The following is a 15,620-nucleotide window of genomic DNA, read 5'->3' on the forward strand; positions in this document are numbered from 1 at the left end:
GTTCCAAACGGTTCCTTCCCTTAAATGCAACGCCTCAATGTAACTCAACTTCATGCAACAAAACCTCAGGTCTGATAATGAACGATTAAGCCATCTATGCCTAAAGAGTTGACTAGTTCTGACCCACCTCCAGTGTTCTGAATTCAGTTATTTGTCCATTAATTCATTCAACAAAGTTTTTCTCACACCAGGCACTGGTATTACCAATGTGAATAAAACAGTCTCAAAGAGCTCACAGTCTAGGGAGGAAAACACGCTTGCAAACAAAATTTAGAACAGATGAGTTAAATATGCCAGCCAAGGTACACACAGTTTCCAGAGGGGACTTCTGAATTGGGGAAATGCTACAGGTTCTGCTGAGTTATGGTTTACCCAAATCCACAGAGCAATTTTAGATTTAATTTCTTAGGAACATGTGGATGTTTTGAAGGCATCTGAGACATTTCCCTTGCCGCCCTGAGAGTAAAGTGTGGTCCTTCCTACCCAGCCCTTCCCCTTAATTCCAGCATGTGGACAGGTGGCAGAGGAAGATCCGAAGGGGACTACTCTGAGGTTGACTTGCAGGCAAAGAACTTAGACTCTGCTCCTTGGCTCTCCCAAACCACTTGGTGACAAGACAACAATAAAGGAGGAATAATGTTAACGATCGCAGGGTTTGCTTACACATTAAAAACTGACTACTGCCCTCAACCATACATGACCCCACAGTCAAATAAGTCAGTAGCTGTGGAAGTGCAAAAACCACAACTTAAAGGCTGAAAGACCCACATTGTACCAGTGGTGTTTCCTTCAAAACAGACAATATCCTGGTCAGTAGAAAGTGCTGAAAACACAAAGAATGACTGAAAGATAGGAGGGGTGGGCACGTGAGAAAGCAAAGAGATGTTTGCGAGAGCTGAGAGGAAATCCTGACACACCAACCTGACCCCCTCCCCACAAAATCACTAGGTCTCCTTTCAGCCCAAGGCTCCCTACTGCCTGGGGAATCTGGCCTCATTCCAACAGCAGTGCCCTCATGTGCTGAACTGAAAATAAAACAAAGGATGCCATTCATCATATTTTTCAACAACTGGTTTCTTTTCTTAGTTTGGAAGAAAAACTTGGCAATCATAAAGCTCAGTTTTTTATTTTTATATATTTTTTTCTTAGTGACAAAATAAACTGAAAAAGAAAAAAAAATGCCCAATGGTAAGAAAAGAAAAATATACAAGACCCTTCAGAGCTCAGTTGGCCACACACTGCCATTCGGCTGACACCAAAGCGTGGAATACAACACTCTTAAGTTCTCCCAACCCAAAGGGCCAGCTGCCTTCTGCTTCTGTAAGATGTGGCTACTTAGGGAAATTCACATAGGCTCCCAGTGTTAACTATGCTGCATATTTACTTTAATCAAAGTGACATTTCCCAGATGGTGTCATCAGAAAACCTCATCTGAAATGAGGAGTATAAGAGAACTCAGTTGCATATTCTGGGGAAAATTGGATACAGGTGTTCCCCCATTTTAAGATGCCTCAGTTTACGAAAATATAAAAACGATGAAACAGATACATTTATGACATGTGACCAGCACCCCCGCCCCCTTAGAAATGGGTGTCTGGTACCTAGAATGGGTATCAGGCAGCCACATGAAGGTGAGAATGAGTAAATGATAACATCTCTCCATTACCAACTGCACCATCCCAACACTCTCCGGTGTTAACTCTGAGCCTAATGTTTTGTGGTTCCCAGGACCCCCTCCACCACCTCCACCTGGGGTGGGGAGAGGAGGAAAGGCGAGAAAAAGTGTTTGAAGCAAGAAGCTGCTCAAAGGTACCTCTGAAAATTAGTAGACCTAAAGGATCTAATTCACTGACTATACATGCTGAGCCCCTATGCCGTAAACAAAACAGACGGCTTCCTCCATGGAAGGTGAAGCATAATGATGACATTTACTTTAGTAATTCAATTATTGTGATGTGGGCTTTGAAAGAAAGGACAGGCATTATGAAGTCTATAACCTAACCTAGTGGTCTAAGAAGATGTTTCCGAGGAAATGATTCATTGCTCCAGAAATTAGAGAGCAATGGGTAAAAAGCACAAACTTTAGAAAGGACAGACTAAATGGAAACCTGGTCCTGCAACTTAGCAGCTGTACGACCTTAAGGAAGTTACTTAACCTCTCTGAGCCTCAGTTTTTTGTTTTTCCTCCACAACTTATGCATTTCTGGTGCTGGGTACCAGAAGACATATTCATTTGTGACAACCTTTTGGTCCTGCTTTGTGTGTCACAACACTGGGTAAGCCATCGCAGTGGGAGAGAGGAGTATTCCTGGAAGCCATTCCCCCACTGGGAGAGTTGGCAGTAACTTTACGCATGGAAGTGACTATGAACCACATAAATATATCGCACTAAATCCTAATTATCCCCAACTCAACCTCCCTTTAACTGGGTCCAAAAATGCCCATGGCCACTCCCAGAACCAGCTACATAATTTGTGGGGCTCAGTGCAAATGGAAAATTATTCAGAATTTCAGTGACAGCAGAGCACTGGACAAGCACAGGACACCGTGCTACTGCACAGGCTGTAAGTCCATGAGGCCGACCCTGGCCACTCCAATACCACCTGTCATGAGGAGAAGTTTAATAAAGTATAATTGGGAATATACAGCAGTTTCAACAAATTGTGGCTAAAATATCTTATGTTTGCAAGTTTTACAAAATCATACAACACTATGAGCTTATTACCAGGGCCTGTCCCAGGCTTCACAGGGACTTCACACAAGTGAGGGCACTTGTAGCTTAAGTTTCATTAGCATTGTGGTAAATCTGCCCCACTAAAATACAGTAGGTGCTCAATAAATATTAGTGGATGAAGCCTTATCCTCAGAGACTTTACAGTCTAGCCAGCAAGCCAAACAAGAGATCAATTAAAGCCCTGCCACAACTCAACAAATCAAGCCCAAAAAACATAACTGCATGAAATGTGGGGATGTGAATTCAGAGTAGAACAAATAACCCAAGTGACTCTCGGCGGTCTGCCAGCCAGGAGTTCTGGGGTATTGACTGCACAATCCAGATGTGCCCTGGTGCTAGCTGCAGTTTTGGCACCATCTGGTGGCAATATTCTTCCCTGACTTAAACAGTGACGGGGACCATTCTGGGTCCTACAGACATCGTGGCTCTTTCAGGACTGTGAGAGTGATTCCAGGAATCTCCCAATTAATTGTAGCAAGTTTTGTGGCTCAATCCGCAGAAATTCATCTGGGAGAAATCTGGGGATGCGGCGATTCGTCCTCCACTTCCTCACTTGTTGAGGCACGGCTGTGCTTAGCAGCCCTGAATCAGTCCTGCAGAGGAGACACTGACAGTCCAGGGGAGGAAGCTATGAAACTAGACGCTGATGGATCTTCCAGGTACAGGAAGGAATAAATGGGCAAGAATTCAGTATACGATAATTGTGTAAAAGACAGATCTCAAAGAGATTTTAAGTGAGAAAAGAGTACAGAAGTACAGTCTGGAAGAAGTTTCAGGATTCTGAGGTGGGCCATCCTATGGAACTGCCATGGAAGGGGATGTTCAACCAACTGGATGTACAATTTCTCACTAGATCACAAGAAACTAGAGGCAAATGCTGACCAGGTCTAGGAGGAGAGGCCTGAAGTCCTGAGGATGTGGGTCCAAGGGCATTGTTTAGGGTTAGAGCAGTATAAATCTACAGAATATGGGATATGGTGGGAGGAAGCTCCTGACTGACCCAGTGGGCTAAAAAGAACTTGGGGAATTTTATTTCTTTACAGTCATCTACTCCAAAGGGTTGTTGTGAAAATCACATAATAGTACTTGACACTTAGTTGGAATTCAATGAAAGGTAGCCACGATTAATGATGCTAAAAGGGTTCACTGAAGACTTCCTTCTGTATCTCGCTCTTTCATCTTGCTTTTATCCTTGTGAAATAGTGGAGTGGATATCATGAAGGAAGGTGAACTACTAAACACAATTGTAGGGTAGACAGAATAATACTTATCAATTACCAAAAATTCTTTATACTTACTAGAAACAATATAATTTTATAACGCTTGGTCATTGCCAGACTACATCAATCATAATGATTACTTTTCCCAAAGCAGTTGGTCTTCATGAAGATAGAGGTACCTAAGAAGTTAGGAAACAGTAACTGGTTGCAGATGGGGTTTCCTAAAAAAAAGTTAATAGGATGGTACATAAAAGGCTTGGGAAAGATGTTTGGCTAGGAGTCTACCGCCAGCTAAAAAGCATCATCTACCTGGCAGGTGAAGATGGCATGAAAGGAAAGACATACAACTATTAAAAGATTGAAAAGACTTTAATTTTCTTTTCTTTTTTTTTTTAAATGAATTAATTTATTTGTTTATCTTTGGCTGCGTTGGGTCTCTGTCGCTGCGTGCAGGCTTTTTCTAGTTGCAGCAAGCGGGGGTTACTCTTCGTTGCTGTGCGCAGGCTTCTCATTGTGGTGGCTTCTCTGTTGCAGAGCACCAGCTCTAGGCGCGCGGGCTTCGGTAGTTGTGGCACGCAGGCTCAGTAGTTGTGGTTCACGGGCTCTAGAGTGCAGGCTCAGAAGTTGTGGCGCACGGGTTTAGTTGCTCCGTGGCATGTTGGATCTCCCCGGACCAGGGCTCGAACCCATGTCCCCTTCGTTGGCAGGCAGATTCTTAACCGCTGAGCCACGAGGGAAGTCCTGACTTTTAATTTTTAAAATTATATTAGTCTACATTTTTAATGGTGGACTAAGCTACTACATGAAAGACATTCACTGGAAAACTCCATCCAATGATTTACCATGATATTTCCAATCCTTACCCCAATTCAACACTCAGACTCCCTATTAGATGAAAGAATAGCAAGACTGTCAAAGGGAACACAGAACGTGACGATAAGAAAACAATGAAATTCAGAGAATACAATGCGAACGAGAAGAAAAGGCAAGTAATCATCAACAATCATCCTAATGAATAATGAATATTTTCTGCCTTTTTCTCCTTTCCTTCCATTTGGTCTGTTGATAGGTTTATTTCTGACAGGATCTAGTCAGGAAGACAGAAACCACACCAAGTATTTCAAAAGAAATCACGTTGAAAATTTGGTCAACAGTTGTTGGAGAACCAAAAGAGCTAGGAGAGAACGTGGTGCCCAGAGATAAAAAAAAACTGCAGGAAGCACTACGCCCCAAGGCTGGAGGAACAAAGGGAGGGGGCAGGGTTCTCAGAGTCTAGAAGCCTAGAGAGGCCTCGCAGAGCCGGGGCTCAGCCACTGCCGGCGCTGCTGAGCGCACACCGAGGCCAGTTCTCAAAGTGACAGGAGAAAAAAGCTGGAGCCTGGAACCAAGAGCCACTGTCAGGTCAAGAGCCACTGCTGCGGGTGGGGCTGCCCAAAACGGGAAGGAACTTGAAACAGCAAAAGCCCCTCTCCTCCTTCAGCCCTGCAGCCACCCAGTCCAGCTCCCCTGAGAGGCGGAGCCTAACAGCACAGTCCTGGTGGCATAAAGCAGCAGAGGTGAGGGTTGGCGTGGGGCTGAGAGACAAAAGCTGGACCATGCGCGCACTACACATTTAGAAAGAGAAATTCATCCCATGTTTAGGTCTCTGTCGCTCATCGTAACTCACGACAAACCAATTAGCCGCAAAATACTGCAAATTGGGCAAAAGAAGTGACAGAGTAATCCAACGTCAGGCTGAGTTCAACCAGAGCCACGCTTCACCAGCACCTTTCCTTGTACCTTAGAGGAGCGCTCTAAGGGATTGCTGTTAGCGGCCTAACTGTTCTTACCTATGAAAAATGGGCTCCTTTGAAGCCATGTGCGGGCCTGCTTAAAACAATAAGCTTTTCGAACCCCCAAGCGCGACATACTCCGGGAGCATGGTCTGGATGCTTATCAGACAAGTTCCTGGGCCATTCTCTGAAGTTTCTGGGCAAGTACAAACAAAAGAGTCAAATAAAATGCCTTTTAAAAGCAAGGCAGTGGAGCACGTACCCTGTCAGTGAGATCCTCATATCCCCACAGAGTAAACAGTAACATGAGAATATTTATACTAAACAAAACTGTATATCAAGCCTGCTTTGGCTCAGCCAGAGGGAATGATAAATTCCTTGCAGATCTCTCATAGAGTGGTCCTTTGTGGTCCATGGACGCCACTTCCAAGACGGTACAAACCAATTACAGAGCAAGGCTTTTCATTATGTTGAGGAATGAAAATATCACCCCCCATTTTGTCTTATTTTACAGTTATATTTTACTTAGCCCGTCCCTCCCCCTTATGTTAAAGACATTTTAACTTGTGGAGCCAAGCCCAGGTTCAGGTTGGAAACAAATGACAGCCCCCGCCGCACCAACAACAAAAGCCCTTATCACCTCACAGCCTAGCTTTTTGCTTTCCTTGTCCCTCTTCTAAGAAACTAAAACTTGAAGTTTAAAGTGGGGTAGAGTAAAAAACACTAAAGAGTTAACAAAATGTAAACTCTATCTGTCCACATCGATTTTGTCCCATTTACAATTGGCACAAGTCATGGGCAAAGTCATCTGGCAGGAGATGGGGGTTAAACAAGCTATGAAGCCACATTCCATACAATGTCCACTTTGAGGTCCGATGGAAAAAAATACTGCAGAAACATTTGCACAAAGTGTTGGTCTGTTTCTAAGAGAGTAATATGAGAAAAGGTTAATATGAATCAGGGTATTTGTTAGTTTGTTGGGTCAGATTTTTCTCAACCCAATTTGATAATCCTTATTGTTATAGGTCCATCCCGGCTACTTCTGCCAGCTCATACATAGAGAGAGCTGATTATGCCACATCCGTCCAAAGGATAAACCTTCAGCAACTTACAGCTGTTTCAGATTTTCTAAAGAACCATGGTGGAGCAAGGGAGAAGGGGAAGAGAGAAAGACAATAGAAAAAACAGCGAAATTAGAATATGAACAAGTGGTAAGATGTGAGGTTGCGCTGGTTTTGAAAATTGTTTATAACAAAAATAGTAAATTATTGTCTTAAATAGACAGCTGGATCAAATGCCAAATTTAATCAACTCCATTTTAAACCATTAACTAGGCCTCACATGTAGTGCCCAAGTCCATCATAATAGATTAAAAAGGAAAAAACAGATCTTATATGTTTGTACACTTTAATGGATATTAGAAATTTGGCAAAATTTTATTTAGAAAGTGTGGGCTTAGTGAAATTGTCTTATTCAGATGTTTGCTTTTTGTGTTTTTTAAAATTTTTATGAAATTAATATATAATTTTTAGTAATTAATTGTGGTAAAATATACATAAAATTTACCATTTTAACCATTTTTAAGTGTGTAGTTCAGTGGCATTAAGTATTCATATTATTGTACAACCATCACCACTATCCATCTCCAGAATTATTTTTTCACCTTCAAAAACTGAAACTCTGTACACCCATTAAATAGATGTTTGGTTGTGTATAGGCCTTGCTCAAAACTGGCAGTCTAGAATGCAGTGATACGAATCTGGAGAGGTTAATCCAGGTAAGTGGCAAATGAATCAACTCCTACTACAACCCCAAATGACTCAAATGACAACCAAATGACAACCTGTACCCTCTCTCATGTGTTTAATATTGATGACCAAAACTGAAGCAAAGCTCTAGAAGAGATCTGGAAAGAGTGTTAATATATTTCATTTTTACATTACAGCTTACAAAGTACTTCCATTTATCCCCTAGAACACAATCTGAGTGGGAACTCTTTTCCCTATTTTATAGGCAATGAAACTATGCCTACAGGGAAGGTAAGAGCAAGGACCAGAACCCAAGCCAGAATCCACTGTCCAGCGCTTGTCCTACTAGGCCACATGGCCTCTGCCAAAGCAAGAGAAAAACGAGGCATGACTGCTTCTCAGCTCTCCCAGACTCACTGGGTCTAACTGGAGAGCATCTGCTCTCTTCATCACAGCAACTAAACTTCCTTACACCTGAAAACCACACCTGGTTCCATCATTTCTCCATCTTTGTTGTATTTATATTAACAGCAAAAAGAAAACACCCAAAAAAAAGCATAATTCTGAAACACAATTAATGCAATCACAGTCAAGAGTCAAATGTAAGTCAAAAAAATATATTAGGATAGATTACTGGATCCTATAAAAAGACTGAGTTCAACCTCTTTTTTATTTTTATTACTTAAAATAAATTCACATTATGTGCTCTTATTAGACAAGACCATAATCTTTCTTGCTAAACAAAATCTATGGAAAAATTCATTTCTTTGTGCTTTACGAACGGAAAGCACCTTGTACCAAAGAATTATAAGCACTAAGGATTTACATAAAATTGCCAGAACCAGCAAGTGGTGGCTTCTTTTAGTTCACAAAGAGGCAACCTATTTTGATTTCTTTCAAATAAAATTCTTCCACCAAAACCCTTCTTTTTGCTCAAGAGCAATAAATCCCCTAAACCTTCAGACTTCCCATTTAAATTCCAAAAAGGATAAATACAACCCCTTGAAGTCACGCCCAACACCATCATTCCACTTCCCCACATAAACATAAAAAAATTAGACAAATCTGGCTTTTTGGAGTTATCTCCAGAACGAACAGTGGGTCATCCCAAACAAGGCAGAAAAGAACAATCATGCTTCGAAAGAGTAATTTTATTTTATAATTCTCCCCATTTTTTAGTTACTTAGTACTTGATTTTTAAAAGTGCACATTAAAAAAATGATTACTTAAAAAATGAGAGTTGAATACAGGACTCTGGAATAGAGAGGTCAGGAAAACCAAATAAACTGAGTCCGTTTTTTAGTTTATTTCATGATAATTAAAGACGATTTGGCAACGATGGCCATTTTACCCAGCTGATTCAGGAGGGCTTCTAGTACATGCAAGTGCATGAACTTGATACAGAAGAGGATTTCACGAAGTTTTAATGACGACTAGAAATATCATAAGGCGATTATGGACAATCTATAAACATCTGTTGTTGTCACTGGACAGAGAATGCTTCCAGTTTTCCAATTCACAGCTGGAACCAAGCTCTTGGATCTTCCACTCGTCTTCACTGGCCAAAAGAAAACTCTGTAATGGCTGATACTTTTTCCTTACAATTTCAATGAAGCCTTAGATTGGATCACATGAAAATGCCTCTGCGTATCTTCCAGAACTCCCCGATACCTTCCTTAATAGCATATTCAGCACAGTTCTTGCACTCTTGGGGTGTAAATCCAATTAATGCTCTCCCTGTAGTACCAATTCCCCGATCACTTGCCAATTTTTTAACTTGAGCTTCTATGTAATGAGGAGATACATAATAAAAATGGTCCCCAAGGACACTGTAAGCCATGTATTGAGAGCCTTCTGAGGTTTCTGTAACTTCTTGATCTTCAAAACTCTCTACATTGCAAGCTATCTCAATTTTCCCTTCGTGAGGAAAAGCCATCGTTTGGACGCCCTTCAATCCATTCACATTTGAGCCCCGAATGGCACTAGCGATCTCTTTTCCCAGAGCCAAGTCTTGAGAATCTATGGTAACATTGCAGTTCATCACATATGGGCTAGCGCCGATGCCTAAATCATTAGAAAAGCATGTTAATCAAGCAAAGCGAAAGCCTCATTTTGAAGATTCTATTCTTTACCCAATTTTAATCCAAGGAGTTTCCTTTACTTGGTTTTATTTTAAAATAATACACAAATATTCCTCATTATCAACTCCAGAATTGTCTAAAGGTCATACATATTTTTAATAACAAGAGTTATTTGAGCTATAAGCAGATACTTTTATCTACTCTAAATGTATCTGGATGTTTTTTCTAGAATGGTTAAGAAAAGCCCAGACTTTCTAAAGTATCAACAGATATTTCAAAAGGAACATTTGAAAATTAAATATCAACAGCAGCAAAATGTCTTGGCCTTCCATTCATTTCCAAGGCCATCTCCACAGGGGCTGGAATTCAGTGCCAGGACTACGGGTCTGGGAGACAGGAATAAATCACACCCTGTACCCATCCCTTCCACCCCAAACACAGACCTGTCATCACTGAGCTAGGTTAAGATCGGATTCAAATGAACCTCAGCAACAGTCTTGGCTAGGAAAGGAGGTCACTAAAAAGTGACAGTCTTGGAACTGGGAAGGACAAAGGGACTCTTGTGTCTCATGACCATGTGGGTTTGGCAGGGCAGGGTTTGGGGTGCTATGTATACCTTCTTGGTATAATCAGTTGGAGGCATCTCTTTCTTCCATCCCCAGTTTCCCAAGGGACTGGGACTGCCATTGCTACTCCAGAGCCCGGTTACTCTAGAGCCCAGGGGCAACTGTCCTGCTTTTCCCTGCCTTGGGGATGATGCAGCTCATGTTACATAAATAGCCCTGCTCTAATTATAGTCTACATTATAAGATGGACAACTTGGTTAAATTAGCATTGGTATAAAAAGCTTAGGTTTGCAGTTTCTTCATTTTGGGGGAACTTTACATTTCTAAAAGCAAAGTGACTAGGGATTGATGAGGGATAAAAGGCTGACCTCACCTTCAGCATAAGACAATTCTTTAGCTACTATTCCAACATTATTTTACTGCCAATGCTTTTTCTTGCTACTTTCAAACTTATTGCTCATGGTGTCAGTATCCAGTGAGAGATCCTGCTGAATTCACTTTCCCCTAGACAGTCGTGGTTCGGGGGCTTTGCTGCCTAGCCTGGGTACTCTCATACTAATAGACGCTTTACAGAAAATCAGCACACGGAAACCACATTTCATCTTTTTCCCACACATGTACATAATGAAACATTTCAACTCCCGAGGCTGGGCCTCTTCCTACTGGGAATTCTGCAGGAATGAATCAGATTACAGTATTTCTCCATAATACTTATTTCATAAAAATTAAATTTCCTAACAGTCAATACATATCTCTCTCAACCTCATACACCAATCACTTACTCTAAATATCTTTGAGAATTATATCAGTTTTAACATTTCACAGAGTACAATTGGAAATTTTTCTTGTCAATGCTAATGTCATTCATTAATGGAAAGCATCCAAGCATGGTTTCTCTCTCCTCTACCCCTCAACAGGTAATGTTACAAACAGTCCCATTTTCTCATATCTGATATACATACCCTATTCTGACTCAAGAAGTGGCCTCATCTTTATCATTATTCAAACAAATAGCTAGATCACACTCAGATTTTGCTGAAAAGTATGTATTCATATATTGGGTTATACTAAGTATTGATACTATTCAAAATACTTATTGGGCCTATTGTGCTTTGCTATACCAGAACTTTGATATGCCCAGTCAACATTCAGATATTCATATGTAAGTTATCACCTTGGGGGAGCTAGTCACTTCCAAGGAAAGTTCGTTCACATGGACCCAGGGCTCTTCCTCCCCACAGTATGGTGGTGTGGACCATTCCCTCCCTAAAGACATGGGACTTTTTCTGAATCCCCCATCCAGCAGATTCCAAGGCGCCTGTTACCACCATGTGCCCAATAACTGTACCTTTTGTCACAGAATTTCTAAAATTGATCATTCTTGCTAATAAATGAACTCATTACCTAAGATAAGTTATTAGATGTAGAATAAGCTTAGATGTTAAGTCCAGAGCACAAGAGTGCCATAAAGAATTCACTTGTCCCAACACTGATTTACTTAATTAAAATAAAACTCTACTTAAAAAATTCCTTCAAAAGCATACTTTAAAGTTAATTATTTCTTAGAGAAATAAAATTGAACATTAGATGTAACTTTTATATTCTCTTCTAAATAAAATAAGAGTAATCACAAACAACACAGAATAATCATTTCTTTTGTATATGCTCTTGTTATGTGTGTTTGAAATTCTTTTTTAAAATTAATTAATTAATTAATTTATTTATTTATTTTTGGCTGCATTGGGTCTCTGTTGCTGTGCATGGGCTTTCTCTAGTTGCAGCGAGCGGGGGCTACCGTTTGTTGCGGTGCACAGGCTTCTCATCGCGGTGGCTTCTCTTGTTGCGGAGCATGGGCTCTAGGTGTGCGGGCTTCAGTAGTTGTGGCACACGGGCTCAGAAGTTGTGGCTCGCAGGCTGTAGAGCACAGGCTCAGTAGTTGTGGCGCACGGGCTTAGTTGCCCCGCGGCATGTGGGATCTTCCCAGACCAGGGATCGAACCCGTGTCCCCTGCATTGGCAGGCGGATTCTCAACCACTGCGCCACCAGGGAAGTCCCTTAAATACTTCTATTAAACTTTAATTATACAATAATTGATTTTGTTTTATCATTATATCTTATTCAAGCAGTGAATAAACAGAGATAGTCAATGAAGCTGAGAAGTTTCTGGCCTAATCAGGTAGTAGTATCCTCCCTGAGAGGTTGTGAGGTCATGACCCATTTCTTAGAAAGAAAAAAAGAAAGAAAAGAAAGGAAGAAAGAAAGGGAGAAAGAAAAGAAAAGAAAAGAAAAGAAGAGAAACTGCTTTCTGCCCAAATGCACGCATTTCTAATTCCTCCATTTAATCCTTCCCAAGTCTAACACCAATATGGTGATCCAATTCTAATGAATCAAATTCTGCATTTAAATCCAGCAGTCCCACTGACCTTACATGAAATGCTGAATTTGATTTTTTTATGCTAGTTTAAACTTAGTAAAGATTTTTTAAATAAGGGAGGTAATTAATCCCAGAAAATCGTATTTCTAGTTAAATGTCATATAATTAAAGTAATTCCACTTTTTGCTCTAAAATTAGAAACCTGATGTGAAAGTTTGTTTCTCAGTTTGTGGTCTCGCCCCGCTCCTGCCTCCTGCAGATTGGCACTCGGCTGCTCTGGCGGCAGCATGAATCTCCTCACTGCAAAGCTGAAATTCCAATTTTATTCCAACGCAACTGTCACAACGCCCTGAAGCAAGCTAAAAACAAGGAAAAAAATCTTTGGTATGATTTCACTTTCCATGTGTTCTTTAATGAAAAATTTATCATTCTAAATATTGGTGTTTACTCCTAGTTAAATACTTTTTTTATCAAAAAGAAAAAGAAACTGAGATTCAGTTGCTATTATTTCACAGGGAAATATAACAGGCCTGATGTTTTCCTGACAATTCTGTTATTTTCTTGTGTGGAAACACTGTATTTATCATATACTGTACGGCTGGTGATTCAGATATTGTAGAGACCTTATGGTGAACTGATATAGATGTAAACTCTTTATGCCAGATTGTTTAAGCATAAAAAAAACAAATGCACTTAATTAACATCTGATGTGTAGCTTTTGCAAACACAAATGCAATATTTGTGTTTGAGCACTGGCAGTAATGACTGTGAACTATGCTATTAATGTCTGGTTTAAAGATGCTTGCGGTAGGACCATGTCTGGAATAACACAAATAAAAAACTGCATTCAGACAAAACAATAGTGAAGAGCCCATTAGAAAAATGAAAAAGCAGCACTCAAAAGAAACACATGTATTTCTTTTTCCCTTTAGATCAAAATTATTCTCAAAAATAGTTCCAGGTGCCATCATCTTCAATCAATTAATGGTGAAAAGATTCTATATATTTTCCTCCACAGAAAGGATTTCATTTTAGGGAGTCAGAAGTTGCTAAGGGATGTATTTAGAAGTTCTATTTATCATATTAAGTTCCCCTCTGGTGGCTTAGTTTTAAAAGATGCATGAGGAGAGAGCCGAGGTGGTGCTTTGGGATATTTGGCATTTTTATATCTGAAGAGAGAACTGCAAATTTGTGGATTACATTACAGTTTGAATAAATAAAGAGATTCTCATGAACTAATGTGCGACTCCCTCATTAAATATGTTTTTACTGAAAACCTGCTGAGTTCCAGGAACCATGCAGGTTACTGGGTGTAAAAACATGAAGGTTAAAATAAGATAAAAGCTAGCCTAAATGTGGTCCTTGCTTCAGACTAACAAACAGAGTAAGACAACAGACTTGGAACTCAGGTTCAAAAATATAAACAGCTGTTATTACACCAAAAGCAATTAGTCATCATTACGAATTGGTATTTTAAATTTTTTAGAACATGTACTAAAGAGAAACCACAGCTGAAACAGGACATTTGATGACTAAAGCCATAAAACTCAAACATAATTGCTAAGTCCAATACTCCCATGGCGGGAAGAATGCAGGACTCTTATGCATGTGGCCAAATCCACAGAAAAGAAAGCTGAGTGACACTGTGTGGCATAGGGCCGGCAATGGCTCCCCGTGGGTCTGAATTCAAGTTCTACCTCTTCAGGGACACTGCCTCTGCTCAGCTGCCTTTCAGCAAAATGGCTATGACGTTTTCCCACTCTGCAAGGAATTGTGAGCCTCAATTTCTCAACTCCGAATCTTTCAGAGTAACAGTACTTCAGAGAGGACATCACAGAGGTAGATACATGTTAATATCATAATGGAATGAAGCCAGTCCAGTTGAAAGGAACCTCAGGTGACCTGCCTGCTCCCAGGTTTTCTATAGGAGAACAGTGTCTTTCACCAGCTCATGCAGAGACAAAAGCAAAGTCCTTCATGCTTCTATTACAGGTTACACACTTAATTACACATTGAAACTTTCATCTTCCATCACTCCAATTAGATTTACAAGCAAATGTAGAAAATTATGAAAATAGGTTCCTCAAAACAGGACTCATTCTAAAACTAGAAATTATTTTTCAAAGACTAGGTAAAATTTTGGGTGTGAAGTAAATGGCATTATTCAATGTCAAGAAAAGTGCCTGATGCTGCAACTTCTCATTTACTGAGACAGAAGTAAGCAGGGACAGCGCTCACTAACCCACTGAAATAACTAAACAGAAGTCCTTGATTCCAAGATGTGCCAATTACCTCCACTATGATTCCTAAGGCATCATATGAAACTATAGTTCAAAGAATTGTCCCTCTATTTTTAAACAATGATGCATATATGCAGGCCAGTCATATATCAGCCAGCGGTGTTTAAATTATCCTATAAATGTTTAGGGTTTTAAAATATATATGTATAAAGTATTTATTTATAGATCTAAAAGTATCAACTATTACTGCTTTGTCCTTATTTATGTTCCTCACGAGCTGGCCAACTACAAACTTTTAAAAGGAATTTGGTTTAAAAGATTTTGTGTGTTTGGCACTGACTATGGGTGTTAATCATTTCTGAGCTCACTTTTTTCTCTTCTATTTATAATATTCTCAGGGAACTTCAAAACAGAAACCTGTTCCCTTATAGATTCTGCTTCCTCTCAGGTACTGTGTAGATTACTTTGTCACTGGAAAGTTAACTGTAAGTGTTCAGTTGATAGCACCAATCATTTCTATTTAATTTTTTTAGGAAAAGAAATAAATATAGCAATGTGTTGAAGCTTTTCTGTTTTGATGGGAGGAGTGGAAAACTATGTTGAGAAACACTGATGTAAATAAAAAATGTTAGAAAAATATATAAAGCCATTAAATTTAAAAATAAGGAGGGAAATCGCCATAGTTAGGAGCTAAATTCACTGAAAAATTAGATGAATAACATTTCTACCCTAATGACAGAGGTGCTAGAAATTCTCCTTCAGTAGATATTACTTTTAAAAATGAAAACATTTTACTCCTTACTAAGTGTTTCTTAAGAGATAATTCGTGCAAGTAAGGTAACCTAAGATTTCGGTTGATTATATGTCTTAAACTCGAATTATAAT

The 15,620-nt window shown here is 39.9% G+C and overlaps 1 protein-coding gene across 13 annotated transcripts in view; it reads right to left on the minus strand.

Moving 5' to 3' along the window:
• The window catches only part of FTCDNL1 (formiminotransferase cyclodeaminase N-terminal like), a 130,043-nt gene that overhangs the window by 37,127 nt on the left and 77,296 nt on the right, over positions 1-15,620 (minus strand). For 6 of the 13 annotated variants that reach the window (XM_036857782.1, XM_036857781.1, XM_036857783.1 and 3 more), the window contains one exon: positions 7,365-9,538. The exons of 3 other annotated variants lie outside the window; for them this stretch is intronic. In XM_036857782.1, coding sequence (XP_036713677.1) covers positions 9,102-9,538 — 437 coding nt within the window. In that variant the 3' untranslated portion in view covers positions 7,365-9,101. Of the gene's footprint in view, positions 1-4,678; positions 5,923-7,364; positions 9,539-12,697; positions 12,855-15,620 lie in introns of those variants that run through there. 4 more of the 13 variants (XR_005020586.1, XR_005020585.1, XM_036857787.1 and 1 more) reach the window with 3 other exon arrangements.

Source organism: Balaenoptera musculus, chromosome 7 (assembly GCF_009873245.2).
Source record: "Balaenoptera musculus isolate JJ_BM4_2016_0621 chromosome 7, mBalMus1.pri.v3, whole genome shotgun sequence".
NCBI lineage: Eukaryota > Metazoa > Chordata > Mammalia > Artiodactyla > Balaenopteridae > Balaenoptera > Balaenoptera musculus.